This window comes from Artemia sp. Qi Xiang Cuo, chromosome 7, assembly GCF_049724085.1.
Source record: "Artemia sp. Qi Xiang Cuo chromosome 7, ASM4972408v1, whole genome shotgun sequence".
NCBI classification, from domain to species: Eukaryota; Metazoa; Arthropoda; class Branchiopoda; order Anostraca; family Artemiidae; genus Artemia; species Artemia sp. Qi Xiang Cuo.
In genome coordinates this window covers 27591993-27605567 of record NC_142800.1, presented here as the reverse complement: position 1 = coordinate 27605567, position 13575 = coordinate 27591993, and the positions used below count along the sequence as shown (strand labels likewise).

Genomic DNA, 13575 nt, shown 5'->3' with positions numbered 1-13575 from the left:
GCATTTTCTGCATTTTATTTGTCTAAGGATTCAATTTTGATGGTTGAACCTTAGTCTGAGCTATCAAATGATAGCAAAATCTGACGTTGAAAAAAAACATTGAAAAACGTTTAAGTTAAAAAATTTTCGCTTTCAATGAAAATCTTTCTGTGCCTTGAAACGCAAATAATAAGCAGTGACAAAAAGTTATCCTCCGCTTATAACAAAAACGTCTGCGCTGCCTTTCCATTATACAAACAATAAAAATTATAATTCAATGAGGTATTTTAAAGACAGTGAAATGTTGAAAACTTAATCGAATATTTCGGCTTTATATCTAGAATCTGTCTTCTGTAACATAAATGAGTAAAATAAATGAAAAAGTTAAATAAATGTAAAAACGTAATAGTTAGGATAAAACTCCCAACCACTAGTGCTAAAAACAACTCATTGCAGCCCCAATCTGCCAGATGCTAACATAGCTATGCACGCTTCTCTTCCATCCCAATTATTTCAAAGCCTCCCTCTTTACAACCTCCCAGGAAATTCCAATTCTCCTTAAATTTTTCCTTAGGACATCCTCCAAACCCATTTGGGGACGACTTGCTTTTCGTTTGGCCCTAGATGATTGTCTGACAAGAGAAATTTTTGACGATCTGCCATCCTTCATCCGCAGAGCATGTCTGAGCCATCTCAGCCTTTCTCTCACTATATCCCTAGAAAGAGGGATAGAACCAAGTTTTTCAAACAGCTTACTTTTTGAACTACGGTCAGTCAGACGGATACCCAAAACAATCTGCAGATAATTCCTCTGGAAAACATCTAATAAATCCTCCTCCGTCTTTCAGAGTGTTTACGCTCCAGAACCATACCTGAGCACTACCATAACTATAACAACGGTCAAACACCATGACTTAAACAAAAAGACCTACCATGACTTAAACATCATGACTTAAACAAAACGACTTACCATGACTTAAACACCATGGCTTAAACAAAACGACTTACCATGACTCAAACACCATGACTTAAACAAACATGACTTACCAACACAAAACGGTCAAACACCATGACTTAAAAAAAACGACTTACCATGACTTAAACACCATGACGTAAACATCATGACTTAAACAAACATGACTACATTTTCTACATTTCACCGTCTAAAATTGATCAAATAATTAGACTCTTTATTCTTTTTCCTATCGTCAGCCTACAGCCTAAAAATCCAATCTAGGATTACTCACAAAGTATGCTTCTTCATGTTCAACTTCATCAACAACTCTACAGGATTCTTCAATCATCTGCAAGGTGTCTTTTCTTCCTTCTGCCTTTAGAAATTGAACAACAGCCTCAATGCACCAATGAGGATTGATCGTTGTAACGCTATCAGCACAGATACGCAGACAATCTCCTCTTCTGTCATTTTTGAGGGTAAGAGAACCCATGTTTTTCAAAAAAGGTGTTACTAATCGGGCCGCAGTCAAAGCGATAACTTCTTCATCATCTTCGAGGCCGTGCATTAATATAAGCCAAAGCCTTTTATATATATCTAAAATAAAAAGAGTTCATGCATGGAACAAATAAAGTTGGAAGATATAAAATAATAGCGGTCAATTTAAAACAAGTTTTAGTTTCTTTAAAATAATGATAGCCTACCTCATCATCAAAATTCGAAATAGGGTAGTAAGATGTTTTTATAAGGTGGTGAGGATTTTTAGTGGTTAGTAGGATGTTTTTAGAGGGTACTAGGATGTTTTTAGATGGTAGTAAAACATCCTACTAGCCTTTAAAATCATCCAACTACCCTCCAAAACATCCTAATACCCTCAAAGAATAGGACAGTAAGATTCTTTTAGAGTGTATTACGATGTTTCCATAGGAAAGTAGGATGTCTTTGGAGGATAGTGGGATGTTTTAAGAGGGCAGTACGGTGTTTTTACAGGGTAGTAAAACACTTTACTATCCTCTAAAAGAGGTTAATGGGATATTTTTATGGGAGAGAAGGACGTCTTTAGTGGGGTGTAGGATATTTTTAGGGGAGAGAAGGACGTCTTTAGTGGGGCGAAGGATATTTTTAGGGGAGAGAAGGACGTCTTTAGTGGGGTGTAGGACATTTTTAGGGGAGAGAAGGACGTCTTTAGTGGGGTGTAGGATATTTTTAGGGGAGAGAAGAACGTCTTTAATGGGGTGTAGGATATGTTTAGGGGAGAAAAGGATGTCTTTAGTGGGATGTAGGATATTTTTAGAGGACTGTAAGATGTTTTTAGCGGTAGTAGGATGTCTTTAGAGTGAAGTAGGATGTTTTTAAGGGTAGTATGATGTTTTTAGATGTAGTAGGTGTTTTTAAAGCATCTTACTACCTTTGTTTGACAAAAACCGAAAAATAAAAAAAAATAAATGAAAAAAATTAAGAAAATGAGGGCGATTTTCCGCCAGTTGGAAAAAGAAACGAAAAGACAAAAAGGGACATTGTGGCCCAGACTTCTGCCGAGTCGTCCGTAGTGCTCAAAATTGAAGAAAAAGAGAAAAAACACAAAAAACTGAACTTTTGAAGTAAAAATTAACAAAGCAGAAGAAAAGCCCTTTCTTCTATGTCCATAAACTACATCTTACAACGTATTTTCCGGCTCCACTCTAAAAATATTATACTACCCCGTAAAAACAGGTTAGTTGGATGCATCCAGAGGAGAGAAGGATGTCCATAGGGGGTAGAAGGGTGTTTTTAGTGAGTATTAATACAAACTCAAAGCTAATTAGGTGGCACAATTGGAGAGTACAAAACAAATAGTGAAGTACAATGAAACATAATGTGTTTTAATCCGTAAAATTAATTAGCTAGCTTCAGCCTAAAAATTAATAGGAATGGATGATACAGAATTTCCTTTAATGGTTTAGTATTCGTTTAGCACATCAAAACATGTTCTTACTTCATATTCTTTTTTTCCATATTCCATCTGCTAATTTAATGATTGAACTAATTTTTCTATTTAATAATGATACTATTTAACCGTAATTCGACAATAAGCAAAAACATAAATTCTACAAACGAGGGGTTGAAGGGTATGGAACCATTCAGCTAAAAAAGCGAGATTTTTGTACTGGATGAGCTCCAAAATTGGATAAATTATACTGATAAAATAAATCGACTAATCAAAGTATTTGCCCTTTTTTCAACTACAAGCGAAGTATGACGTTATACAAGTCTCATTCAAAAGCAGCTACTAAAACTGTTAGTCAGTCCCTAAAAATCCGTTTATTTACTCCTCACCATACGCCAAAACTACGAGCAGCTTGGGAACCAGAGCCACCCCCAAAGAACTTAAAAAGAGGACCCCCTCCCCGTTAACACACAGAAAAAGCTCAAAATAGTACAAGAATAACAAGATAGGGTAAATATACTCCAGAAACATTAATGGTGCATAGGGCATCGAATCGATGTTTCAGGTTCTTTTTCTTTATTTAAAAGAAAAAGAAGGAAACCTACCACCCAGCTGGGATTAACCCCGGGTAGCGTTTTGTCATGCAAAGCATAAATCAACTGGGCTGAAACCGAGTTAAATATAGTACAAAGGATAACAAATATTCCTTATGCGCAGCATCTTTCCTGGCTTGGTTTCCGTTGGTTTTGAATGGTGGGCGACATCTTTTCGTTTGAGTGTTTTAATTAATTTTTTTATGTGTTGATTTAGTTGTGCTGTTGTTCACACTTCGTGTACAGGCCATACAGCCTTTTGTTGGGCCAGAAGTATGAACTGTTTTTTTGTTTTATTTTGATAATAGTTTGATTGATTGATTGAAAAAAAGATAGATTCATTTTTAAATATGCTAATTGATTAAAACCGATATGAGCCCCAGAACGCTTCGAAGAAACGAAAACTTTGAACCCATGCTCTTTACATGTCTTTCTTTAAAGTATCGGCTAGTATACCTCTGAATATAAAGTCTCTCTTTTCTTTTTATTAGTTATATTCTATCTTTGGCACCAAATTGAAATTATAAAAGCCAAAATAAACAATTCCCCGAATGCATTTATGACAAAATGATGTTACAGATTCTTTTTTTTTACTCATTGTGATTTTAGAAGAGTAATTCCTACCGTAAGGCACTAGCAGCAGTCAGCGGTTTTCGATCATTCACCTTATAGAGTAGTTTGTATTCGCTTGTATGTTTACCCACACTCGACTATCACGACTGTAAATAATATCGACTGTAAATACGACTGTAAATAATAATGCAATACTATTAATAATTACACTTAGATTAATTATTAAGAAGTATCTGAATTTTCATATCCCTTTCACTTTCAGTCTTACAAATTTTGCACCGGTGTTTGATAAAGCTAATTGAAAAGTTGAAGTGTCTGTGCTCAATCGGATCTCTGTGAAGGAATCTAGGAGGGAAGACAAAGAAAAATCTAGGGCTTTATGAAACTAGCTTTTTCGTTGAGCTAGCAGAAGGGGCGTAGCTCCAGCATTTTATTGGGGAGCAAAGGGGGTCCATATCCGAATATACAAGAGACATGGGCTATATCACAATAAACAATGCTAGCAGAAGAAATTAATGAGCTGGAAAGTTTCCGTTCCCAGAAATTTACTACTTCAACTAACAACTCCCTGCAGCATCAAACCGCCTGAGACCAATATAGTAGCGCACCCTCATTTTCCATCTCAATCTATTGAAAGCCTTCCTCTTTACACTCTCTCAGGAATTACCCATTTCTTTAATATTTTGATCGCCCCATTCGGGGGCGACCTGCTTTTCTTTTGGTCCTAGACGGTTGGGTCCAATAAAATTTGCACACAGAAAAATCGATATGAATGGAAAATATAAATAGATAATATAATAATATAAATATATATAAACATATTGAAAATATAAAATGATAGGTACTTGTCAATTAGCTGGAACCCACGCAAGAAGTCAAGTTTGGTTGATGCCAAAGAAATAAAACAAAATTTGATGAAAATATAATAGCTTAGAAATAAATTTGGGCTATATAATTGCACATTAGCGGGGTGGGGGTTAAAACATAGCATATATCAAATACGGTAACCTAGATAAGAAAAAGGTAGCCTAGGTACCTTCCCCCCTAAAACCACAAAACTTTTTAAATAAAAGTTTAAATATTGTAAACGCAATGACAAACCACGCTTTGCAATCCTATTCGCTTTTGAAAAAACCCGTTTGACTAGTTTCTCAAGCATCTTCCGTATACATTATATCGCGTGGGTGCCAGCTAATTTACAAGTACCAAATTATATTTTTATAAAATATAAAAATATAAATATATAATATAAATAGAAAATTTGATAACTCTATCCCTAGTCCAATGTTGAAAGATTTTAAAAAGCCAACTAAGATGTAGAAAAAATATAGCCAAGTGAAGTTTCTGTAGTGTTACCAGGGGGTCACTAATATACACAATGGCTCCGAACACTCGGCCCTATGTGCAACTGCACTGACACTATTGTAGTGAATTATTGGGGAGTAAAAGCGTTCAAAAATTTAAAATAATAATTTAAGCCCCTGTATAATTTATATCTGTATGATATTCTATCCCCTGAAACTTTTTTTTAGTTTGGAATCGTGTGTATTTTGCTTCATGATATTACCATATTGCATAGGTGAATGAGGTCACTTTTAAATTAACTCTACCCATGGAGAGAATGTTTTCGGCTGAAAGCTGAATAGCTTAGTTATTTTAAAGAGGTCAAAAGTCTAAGAGATTTGTACATAGATGCAGCATCAAGTTATATCTTACTGTAACAGCACCCTAAATGCCTTTACCACGCCTTCAAGAAAGAAACAGATAGGTATTCCCTTTAAGAGCATAGGATTACGGTAGGAACTTATTTTGCATTAACTTTCTGACCTAGAAACATTATTTTCCTTACCTAGAAATAGGCTCGAAGGCCTCCACCTTGCATTTCTGCCTGGATTCCCTGTTAATTTTTTTTTATAATTTTGAATTCAAAGGTAAATGATTAACTTGTTAATTTGGTAGACAATTTAGAAATTTTCCATGTAATTTATTATGTTTCCTATTTAATTCGAAAAACATTCTTTTTTTTCTCAAGTTTGATTGAGGTTAACATTTTTTTTTTCAAGTACTGCCAAACATCAACTTTTTATTTTCAGTCCATGGATATCGCCAAATTATGAATTTTTTTTACAACTTTCCCTTTAATATCTTATTTTTCTGTATAATTCCAATATATTTTTTCAATCTTGATTGACAGGCTTATAGGTTACCATAAAATGATAAAATTTTTTTAGAGCTTACTGATAAATTTTCGACAACCCTCTTTAGAACAGTATCCATCCACATTTTTTCCATTTGTTGGATCTTCATGCCAAGGATTTTCTTCTACATGCATTTAAAATTTTTATCTGCTAATAATTTTGTGATAGGTCGCAAATATAAACTTTAGATTTTGTTTTCTGTCATTTCAAATTCATTTTTCCGACCGGCAGTATTCTGCTTCGAATAAATAAAAGATGCCTCCTTATCCATCGATAGGCAGAAAGGCATTCAATGCAGTCATTTTTCAAAAAAAAAATAAAAAAGTTATAGAATACCCGAAAGTTTCACTTTCAATCAGAAATACCAACCCAACACTTGGTCACAACGTCAGTTGGTCATGTTCCAAAAAAGGTTTATCGTATTCCGTCAAAATTAGTGTAAAGACACGAAGGAAGATATTTGGTGTAGGTTTAAGTTGCGCAAAATTGGTAGCAATTAAGTTTAAATTTAATAAACATATTTTGGCTTGCTTATTCTCAGCTGTTGCACTCCCGAGTATCTACTGCAATTCCCCAGTATGGCATTGGCTTACAAATCCAGATAAAATCCGTATTCGTCCATACCTGTGTAAATACCTGTAGTTTGTTTTGGGTAAAACCAGGGTTGCCAGACCTAGTGATGTTTTATATTGCCTAAACAAAAAAATCACTAATCAGCACATAAATCACTAGATTATTCAAGAAAATCACTAAATCATCCAAAAAATCACTAAAATCTAGGATTTTTTTCTACCTGGGTGGCAACCCTGGATAAAACCATGCCGATGAACCTGTTTTTATCTCTGAATTAGAAAAACAATCGATAGAAAAGCAGCGTAAAGTGTCCTTGCTGTTGACATTCCTCCTTGGGGTTGGAATTATATTAACGGTGTCTCTGTGTAATATATCTCAGTGTAATTTTGTGTTAATTTTTTTTTCAGTGCTCCAGTTTTATTTTCGTGTTGTTGAAAGCGGGTTCGTAATAAATCATTATTATTTCTAATAATGATAGAGACAAGGAAGCTTTGGACACTCTATCTCAAATAAGTGAATTGGGATGTTGAATGCTATTGTTATTTCTTAAAACTACCTTTTTTTAGAGATTATATTAAAGTTTTAGAGAGATCATTCGAATGAAATTATTTATATGAGAATAAATATAAATAGAGATGAAGAAGAATTCAAATAAAGTCCTATTTACAGTAGTGTAGTTTAAAAATAAGCCTCATATATATTTCAGGTTATTTTGTATTTAATTTTTCTTTCTGTGCTCCGGTTTTCTTTTTCGTGTTGTTGTAAGCGAGTTTCTAATAAATTAATATTATTATTATATTACTTAAGCGCGATAAAAATAATTCATTCCCGGTGGAATTAAAAGAAACCCGAATCAAAAAATTTAACAGGGATATTAGTGTTACTTTTTATTACCAAGAAAAGTTTGCCAGATATTTTCGGCAAACTTTTCCAAATATTTGGAGACATCTACCTATCGTTTTTTTTTAAATAAAATCAGAGAGGGGAAAGGATCTTTTTGTTTTGGTAAAGACACAGTCTTAATAAATTTTGGCTTTCGAATTTTTTAAAAGCGCCTAAGAAATAAAGTATCTGTCAACATCTTCGGGTAGATCAAACCACAAATATTCTACCAGCTGACATCTCTGATACAACTCATGTTCCATAATTATATAAAACAGTAACTTTCAAACTGATGTGTTTATTTTTTACATCTGAATATGATCAGATATCTATTTTTCGGCAATACACCTTACCAGAACCATTTCTAGTCTATTCAATTTGTAGGCTATTATTTATTAAGTCATATTACTGTAAGCATAGATTTTCTTTATAAAGGTAAACTCCGCAATGACTTGTTCTTTTGCTACACTTTAATCATTATATATATATATATATATATATATATATATATATATATATATATATATATATATATATATATATATATATATATATATATATATATATATATATATATATATATATATATATATATATATATATATATATATATATATATATATATATATATAAACTTTAAGTTATACATTTTCCATTTCACCATTAAATATTACTGAAACAAAAATCTCTATTTTCTCTCTTGAAAAATTAATCTTAATATCCATTTGAATTCTAATATGGGTTAAATTCTGATCGAAATTAACTCAGAAATAGCTAATTTTGCATTAGTTAATTATGTCTAAAACTTTCATCACAAAATATTACAAAAGGTAAAAATGAAAAACGGTCTTTCACTTACCTTTAGCAAAAAATACCAATGAAAATCCCTATTTTTCCTCCTCAAAAATCCCTTCTAACACACATGATAATTTTGGTTAGTTTGAATTCTTATGGGTTAATTTCCACTCAATATTAATTCAAAATTAGCTGCTTTAATATAAGTTCTAACCTTTCACCAAAATGTTACAAATATAAAAAGGAAAAAAAAAACAACAAAAAACACTGACCGTTAGTAAATAACTCTTCTAGGATTGTTTTGTGACTTCCCAATTTTTTCATTGCAGCTTTCTTCAGAAGCAGCGAATTTCCAAATTTTATTCCTTCAAATACAAGGTCAATATTTGCGCAGAACAGTTCTAACGTTACTCCAAAAATATTGATAATACACGCTTTCAGTTCTTCATTGATACTGCAACTATAAATCCGTCGCAAATTTTCGAATTCTTTGTCTTCGGGTATATACCCACTAAGAGACAAAGCCTCAATCCCTTTAGCAAGCACTATTTCATCATCTTCCATAAGCAGTTTTGAAGATAAACGCCTGATAAGCTCAAGACCACTAGATGGGATTAGCTCCTTTTTAAGGTGACATACTAAATTATCAAGAAATGATCTACGGACTTCATATGTACTGTCAAAATGAATTCTAAAAAGGGCTTCCAAGTCAAAAATTGCCGCCATTTTTTCTAAGATGACAGTCTGTTGAAGAACAATTTGAAAGAAGAGGCAAATGCATTGTGACTGCAAGACTTGTAAAGAAGGACGACTGTTTTTATCTTGTACCAAAGCGAGTGTTCTTGAAAGTATAATATTTCTATAATTAGGAAGAAGATGGGTATGTTCTTTAAGGATTTTCAATGCTATTAAAGACACATCTGCTGGTACTTCTGGATTCAAAAGGCACAGGCACTTGGAAAGCCAGTGGCTGAAAAATTGATATTTCTCGACAACTTCATCCTCACTAAGAGAAACCAAACTGAGAACGGAGTGAATCTAAAAAAAGGAAACACAATTTCAAGAACGTGTTTTGACAAAATACTTTCAATATTTAAATGAAAATCAACTGCTACTATTATACTACTAAAAGCTGGAGCACCAGGCCGCTTCCGGTCAACATTGCTGTGCGCGCTCCTCTTTCATCCCAATCTAATCAAAGCTTCACTCTTTACCCCTCCCATAACGTTTAAATTTTCTTTAAGTCTTTTCTTATGATCTCTTCTACTAAATTCAAGGATGACTCGCCTTAAATTTTACCCCAGCTGGATGACCAAAACGCACGTTATTTGGAAATCCGTCATCTTTCATCCGTAAAACATCGCCTAGCCATCTTAACCTTTCTTTTGTTATAGCCCTAAGCTGGATGACCAGCATGCACGTTCTTTGACAGTCCGTCATCCTTCATCCGTAAAACATTGCCTAGCCCTCTTAACCTTTCTGTCGTTATAGCCCTAAGCTGGATGACCAACACACACGTTCTTTGACAATCCGTCATCCTTCGTCCGTAAAACATCGCCTGGCCATCTTAACCTTTCATTCGTTATAGCCCTAAGCTGGATGACCAACCCGCACGTTCTTTGACAGTCCGTCATCCTTCATCCGTAAAACATTGCCTAGCCCGCTTAACCTTTCTGTCTTTATAGCCCTAACCTGCATGACCAACACGCACGTTCCTTGACAATCCGTCATCCTTCGTCCGTAAAACATCGCCTACCCATCTTAGCCTTTCTTTTGTTATAGCCCTAAGCTGGATGACCAACACGCAAGTTCTTTGACAGTCCGTCATCCTTCATCCTTAAAACATTGCCTAGCCCTCTTAACCTTTCTGTCGTTATAGCCCTAAGCTGGATGACCAACACGCACGTTCTTTGACAGTCCGTCATCCTTCGTCCGTAAGACATCGCCTAGCCATCTTAACCTTTCTTTCGTTATAGCCCTAAGCTGGATGACCAACATGCACGTTTTTTGACAGTCCGCCATCAAAATCGTCATCGACACCCGTCAAAATCGGGTGAAAGGAGAAACTTGGAAAAGGAGTGCCTGATCCCTGATCCACGCGTAATTTTTAAGAAGTAAATCTACTCTTTGTTATCTTTGAATGGCCATTCCCTGCTAGCGCGTTCCGCGTACATCCCTGTGGCGTGTAGCCGTGTGTATATGGCTATTATTACACTGCTGTCATAGAAAGAAAGGAGTTTCGCAGAAAAGCTGTGTTTCGGCTCCAAGAAATGGTCCGCCATCCTTCATCCGTAAAACATTGCCTAGCCCTCTTAACCTTTCTTTCGTCATAGCCCCGAAAGGGATAAGATCTTAAAAACAAATCAGACCTGAATCTAAATCTAGAGAATCAGACCTGAATCTAAATCTAGCGATTAAATCATATGTTTTCTCACAATTTAAAAAAAAATCTTAATAAAATAGTCCGACAAGGTGCTAAGGTATTCGCCAAATGTTAAATGTCAGTTCCTTTCTTATGACCTCTTCCCACCATACTCAGGGACGTCCCAAATTTCGTTCTGCTCCAAACTGCTAAAACGTACTATTTTGTTTGCACTGTAAACAGCCGAAGCAATAGCTTATATACAGGTCAACAATTAACTTTACGGAAATCTGGACTTTTAGTTTTTTAGTTTCATAGAATACATATCTTATGTGATAAGAAAAAAACAGATATGAAAAATACGAAGAGGCAAAGTCATACCCAGGATTTTTTTCGGAGGGGGTTTTACTCAAAAAAAATTTCGGGGGGGGGGCATTTACACAAAAAAAACTAAAAAAACACATACAGTATTTCTTTATGTGCATTTTGGTTACGTTTTCACGAATCAGACAAAAATTTTGGGGAGGGGGGATTCAACCCCCCCCCCCCTAACCCCCCCTCTGGGTACAGCCTTGCGAGGAGGTACTATTATCGTTCAGCTATATAGCGAAGCGAAGTACACAACTTAAGCATAATGCTCTCTGCGAAATAAAGTATTTTGCGACAAGCCTACAGATGTAACTTGCAACGAAAGGACAAGATACATATATAAATGGATTTATTGGTTTCAAATCTATACATTCATCAATCCAGAATTATGATACAACTTAGACTGTTCCTTAGATAACAATCTAAAGTCGTGTAAAAATTAAGCAAATTTCCTATTTTGACCTCTCTGAAAAAGCTTTTCAACGTATTTTCAAATCTAAAAAATACGAAGCAATTTCCAAAAATATTATTCGATGGATGGTAAATCTGAATCCCAGCTATCAAATGGTAGTAAAATTGACGTTTTACGTCGGAACATTAAAACCGTGGATCCGTAGAAAAACAACATACGAAAGCAATGTACAGGAAAAATAAATCTTTATTATTATTTTTTTTTTATTGTTTTTCAATTATCTATATGACTATGAGTGGACTGAACAAACTGAGTTGAGTCTCAAGCCACAAATCCCATTGCCCCAAAAAGTGATTTTTAATTATAAAAATTAATTAATCTAGAAAAATAAAATACCAAAACATTGTAGCCTTCAAGGAGCATAAACCTTTATTTTTTTCTATATTTATTTTTTTATATTTTTATTACTATTTGTTTTTTTTTTTATTATTCTTTTAGTTATCCATATCACTATGAGCAGACTCAACAAACTGAGTTAAGGTTCAAGCCACAAAGGCCCTTTACCTAAAAAATTAATTATCAACATTATTTAATTATTATTATTATTAATACTTATTTTTTTAACTCTTCATAAAAAATAATCATACTTTCAACGCCCTCTTCTAGAATTTATTAGTCTAATTAACAATTAGTGCCCAAGTCGATGAGGTTTATTTTAATGTTAAAAAAGGAAGTTTCCAATCTTCTTTATCTTTTTAACTTTATCTACCCTAACTTATTACTTGCCAATTATTTATTTTTATTAAAACAAATTAGGGCTAAAAGTGGATACCTGTAGAAGAATTCCATGAAGTCGATTCATTCCTTTATGTTCTAAAGACCTAATACAAAGTGTTTTCAGAGTTTCATCCAGGTTTCGTATGTCCACAATACCCGGCAGAACCCTAGCAGCTAGACTTCGAACTTTCATGACTGGAGATGAGGCACAATCCATGACATAAGGAACAAAAGCAGACTCCTAAAAAAAGAAAATACATTAATGCTATACAAGAGCACATCCAGGTTTTTTCGAGGGAGGGGGGGGGGGTACAATTTTTTTTAAGAACGGATCAAAATTTGTTTTACACATTTAAGTTTTTAACTAGTCAGGCGAAAATGTCGGGGAAGGGAGGGGGATTCAAACTCTGTATCCTCCCCCTCCCCTGAGGATACGTCCTTGATGCCATAACATGTTTTCTAAATAATGATGATTATGAAATCATATATTCTAAAAAAATTTGATCTGTAAATCCGATTTAATTAAACTGTTATCTGTGGCTCGACGCAGCAGCGTTCGGTAAATTTCTGTGGCACAATCTCTTTTGTTACTTAAAAATAGCACTAGAACTTTTAACTTACGTTGGATTGAGCCTTCTAACGATATCCTACTACCGCTACTGCAATATAATCATCCCTGAGAAAAAAGGAACAAGCAAATAAACATTTATTATATAACTAAATATAGGGAGACGCCTAGGTTTACTTCGAAGATTTCACAATTTGTTCCGGGTGTCTGTATTAAGAATATTTACAGTATGATTATTCAACCTTACATTGAAACGGATGCGCCTTTTGACCAAGTAGCTGTTATTCTAATTACAAAAGAATTCAGATAATTCAGAATAAAGCGATTCATATCTTACGGTAACGCACTAATTTTTGTGATTTACTTACTTCTTATAGCTATTTCGGCGTTCAAAATGTGTGTCACTAACATGATCACCAGTTGGTAACGCTGGTGTAACAATATTTGAATAATTTTGCACCATTTTGTTTCGGTGATATATCTTTTTACTAATTCTAATTATCATCCGTATTACACTAGGAATGCATATAAGCTTTAGTGTGAAAAAAGGAATAAAATTAGGTATGGCCATAGTTCTCGCCATGTGTGTGTAACCCTCTTGAATAGCCTTCC

At 34.2% G+C, this 13575-nt stretch overlaps 1 protein-coding gene across 4 annotated transcripts in view; it reads right to left on the bottom strand.

Moving 5' to 3' along the window:
• The window catches only part of THADA (Thyroid adenoma-associated protein homolog), a 223851-nt gene that overhangs the window by 3754 nt on the left and 206522 nt on the right, over positions 1-13575 (bottom strand). For all 4 annotated transcript variants that reach the window (XM_089092152.1, XM_089092155.1, XM_089092153.1 and 1 more), the window contains exons 23-25: positions 12451-12636; positions 8748-9513; positions 1227-1531 (exon numbers count right to left, since the gene is read on the bottom strand). In XM_089092152.1, coding sequence (XP_088948278.1) covers positions 1227-1531; positions 8748-9513; positions 12451-12636 — 1257 coding nt within the window. The remainder of the gene's footprint in view (positions 1-1226; positions 1532-8747; positions 9514-12450; positions 12637-13575) is intronic.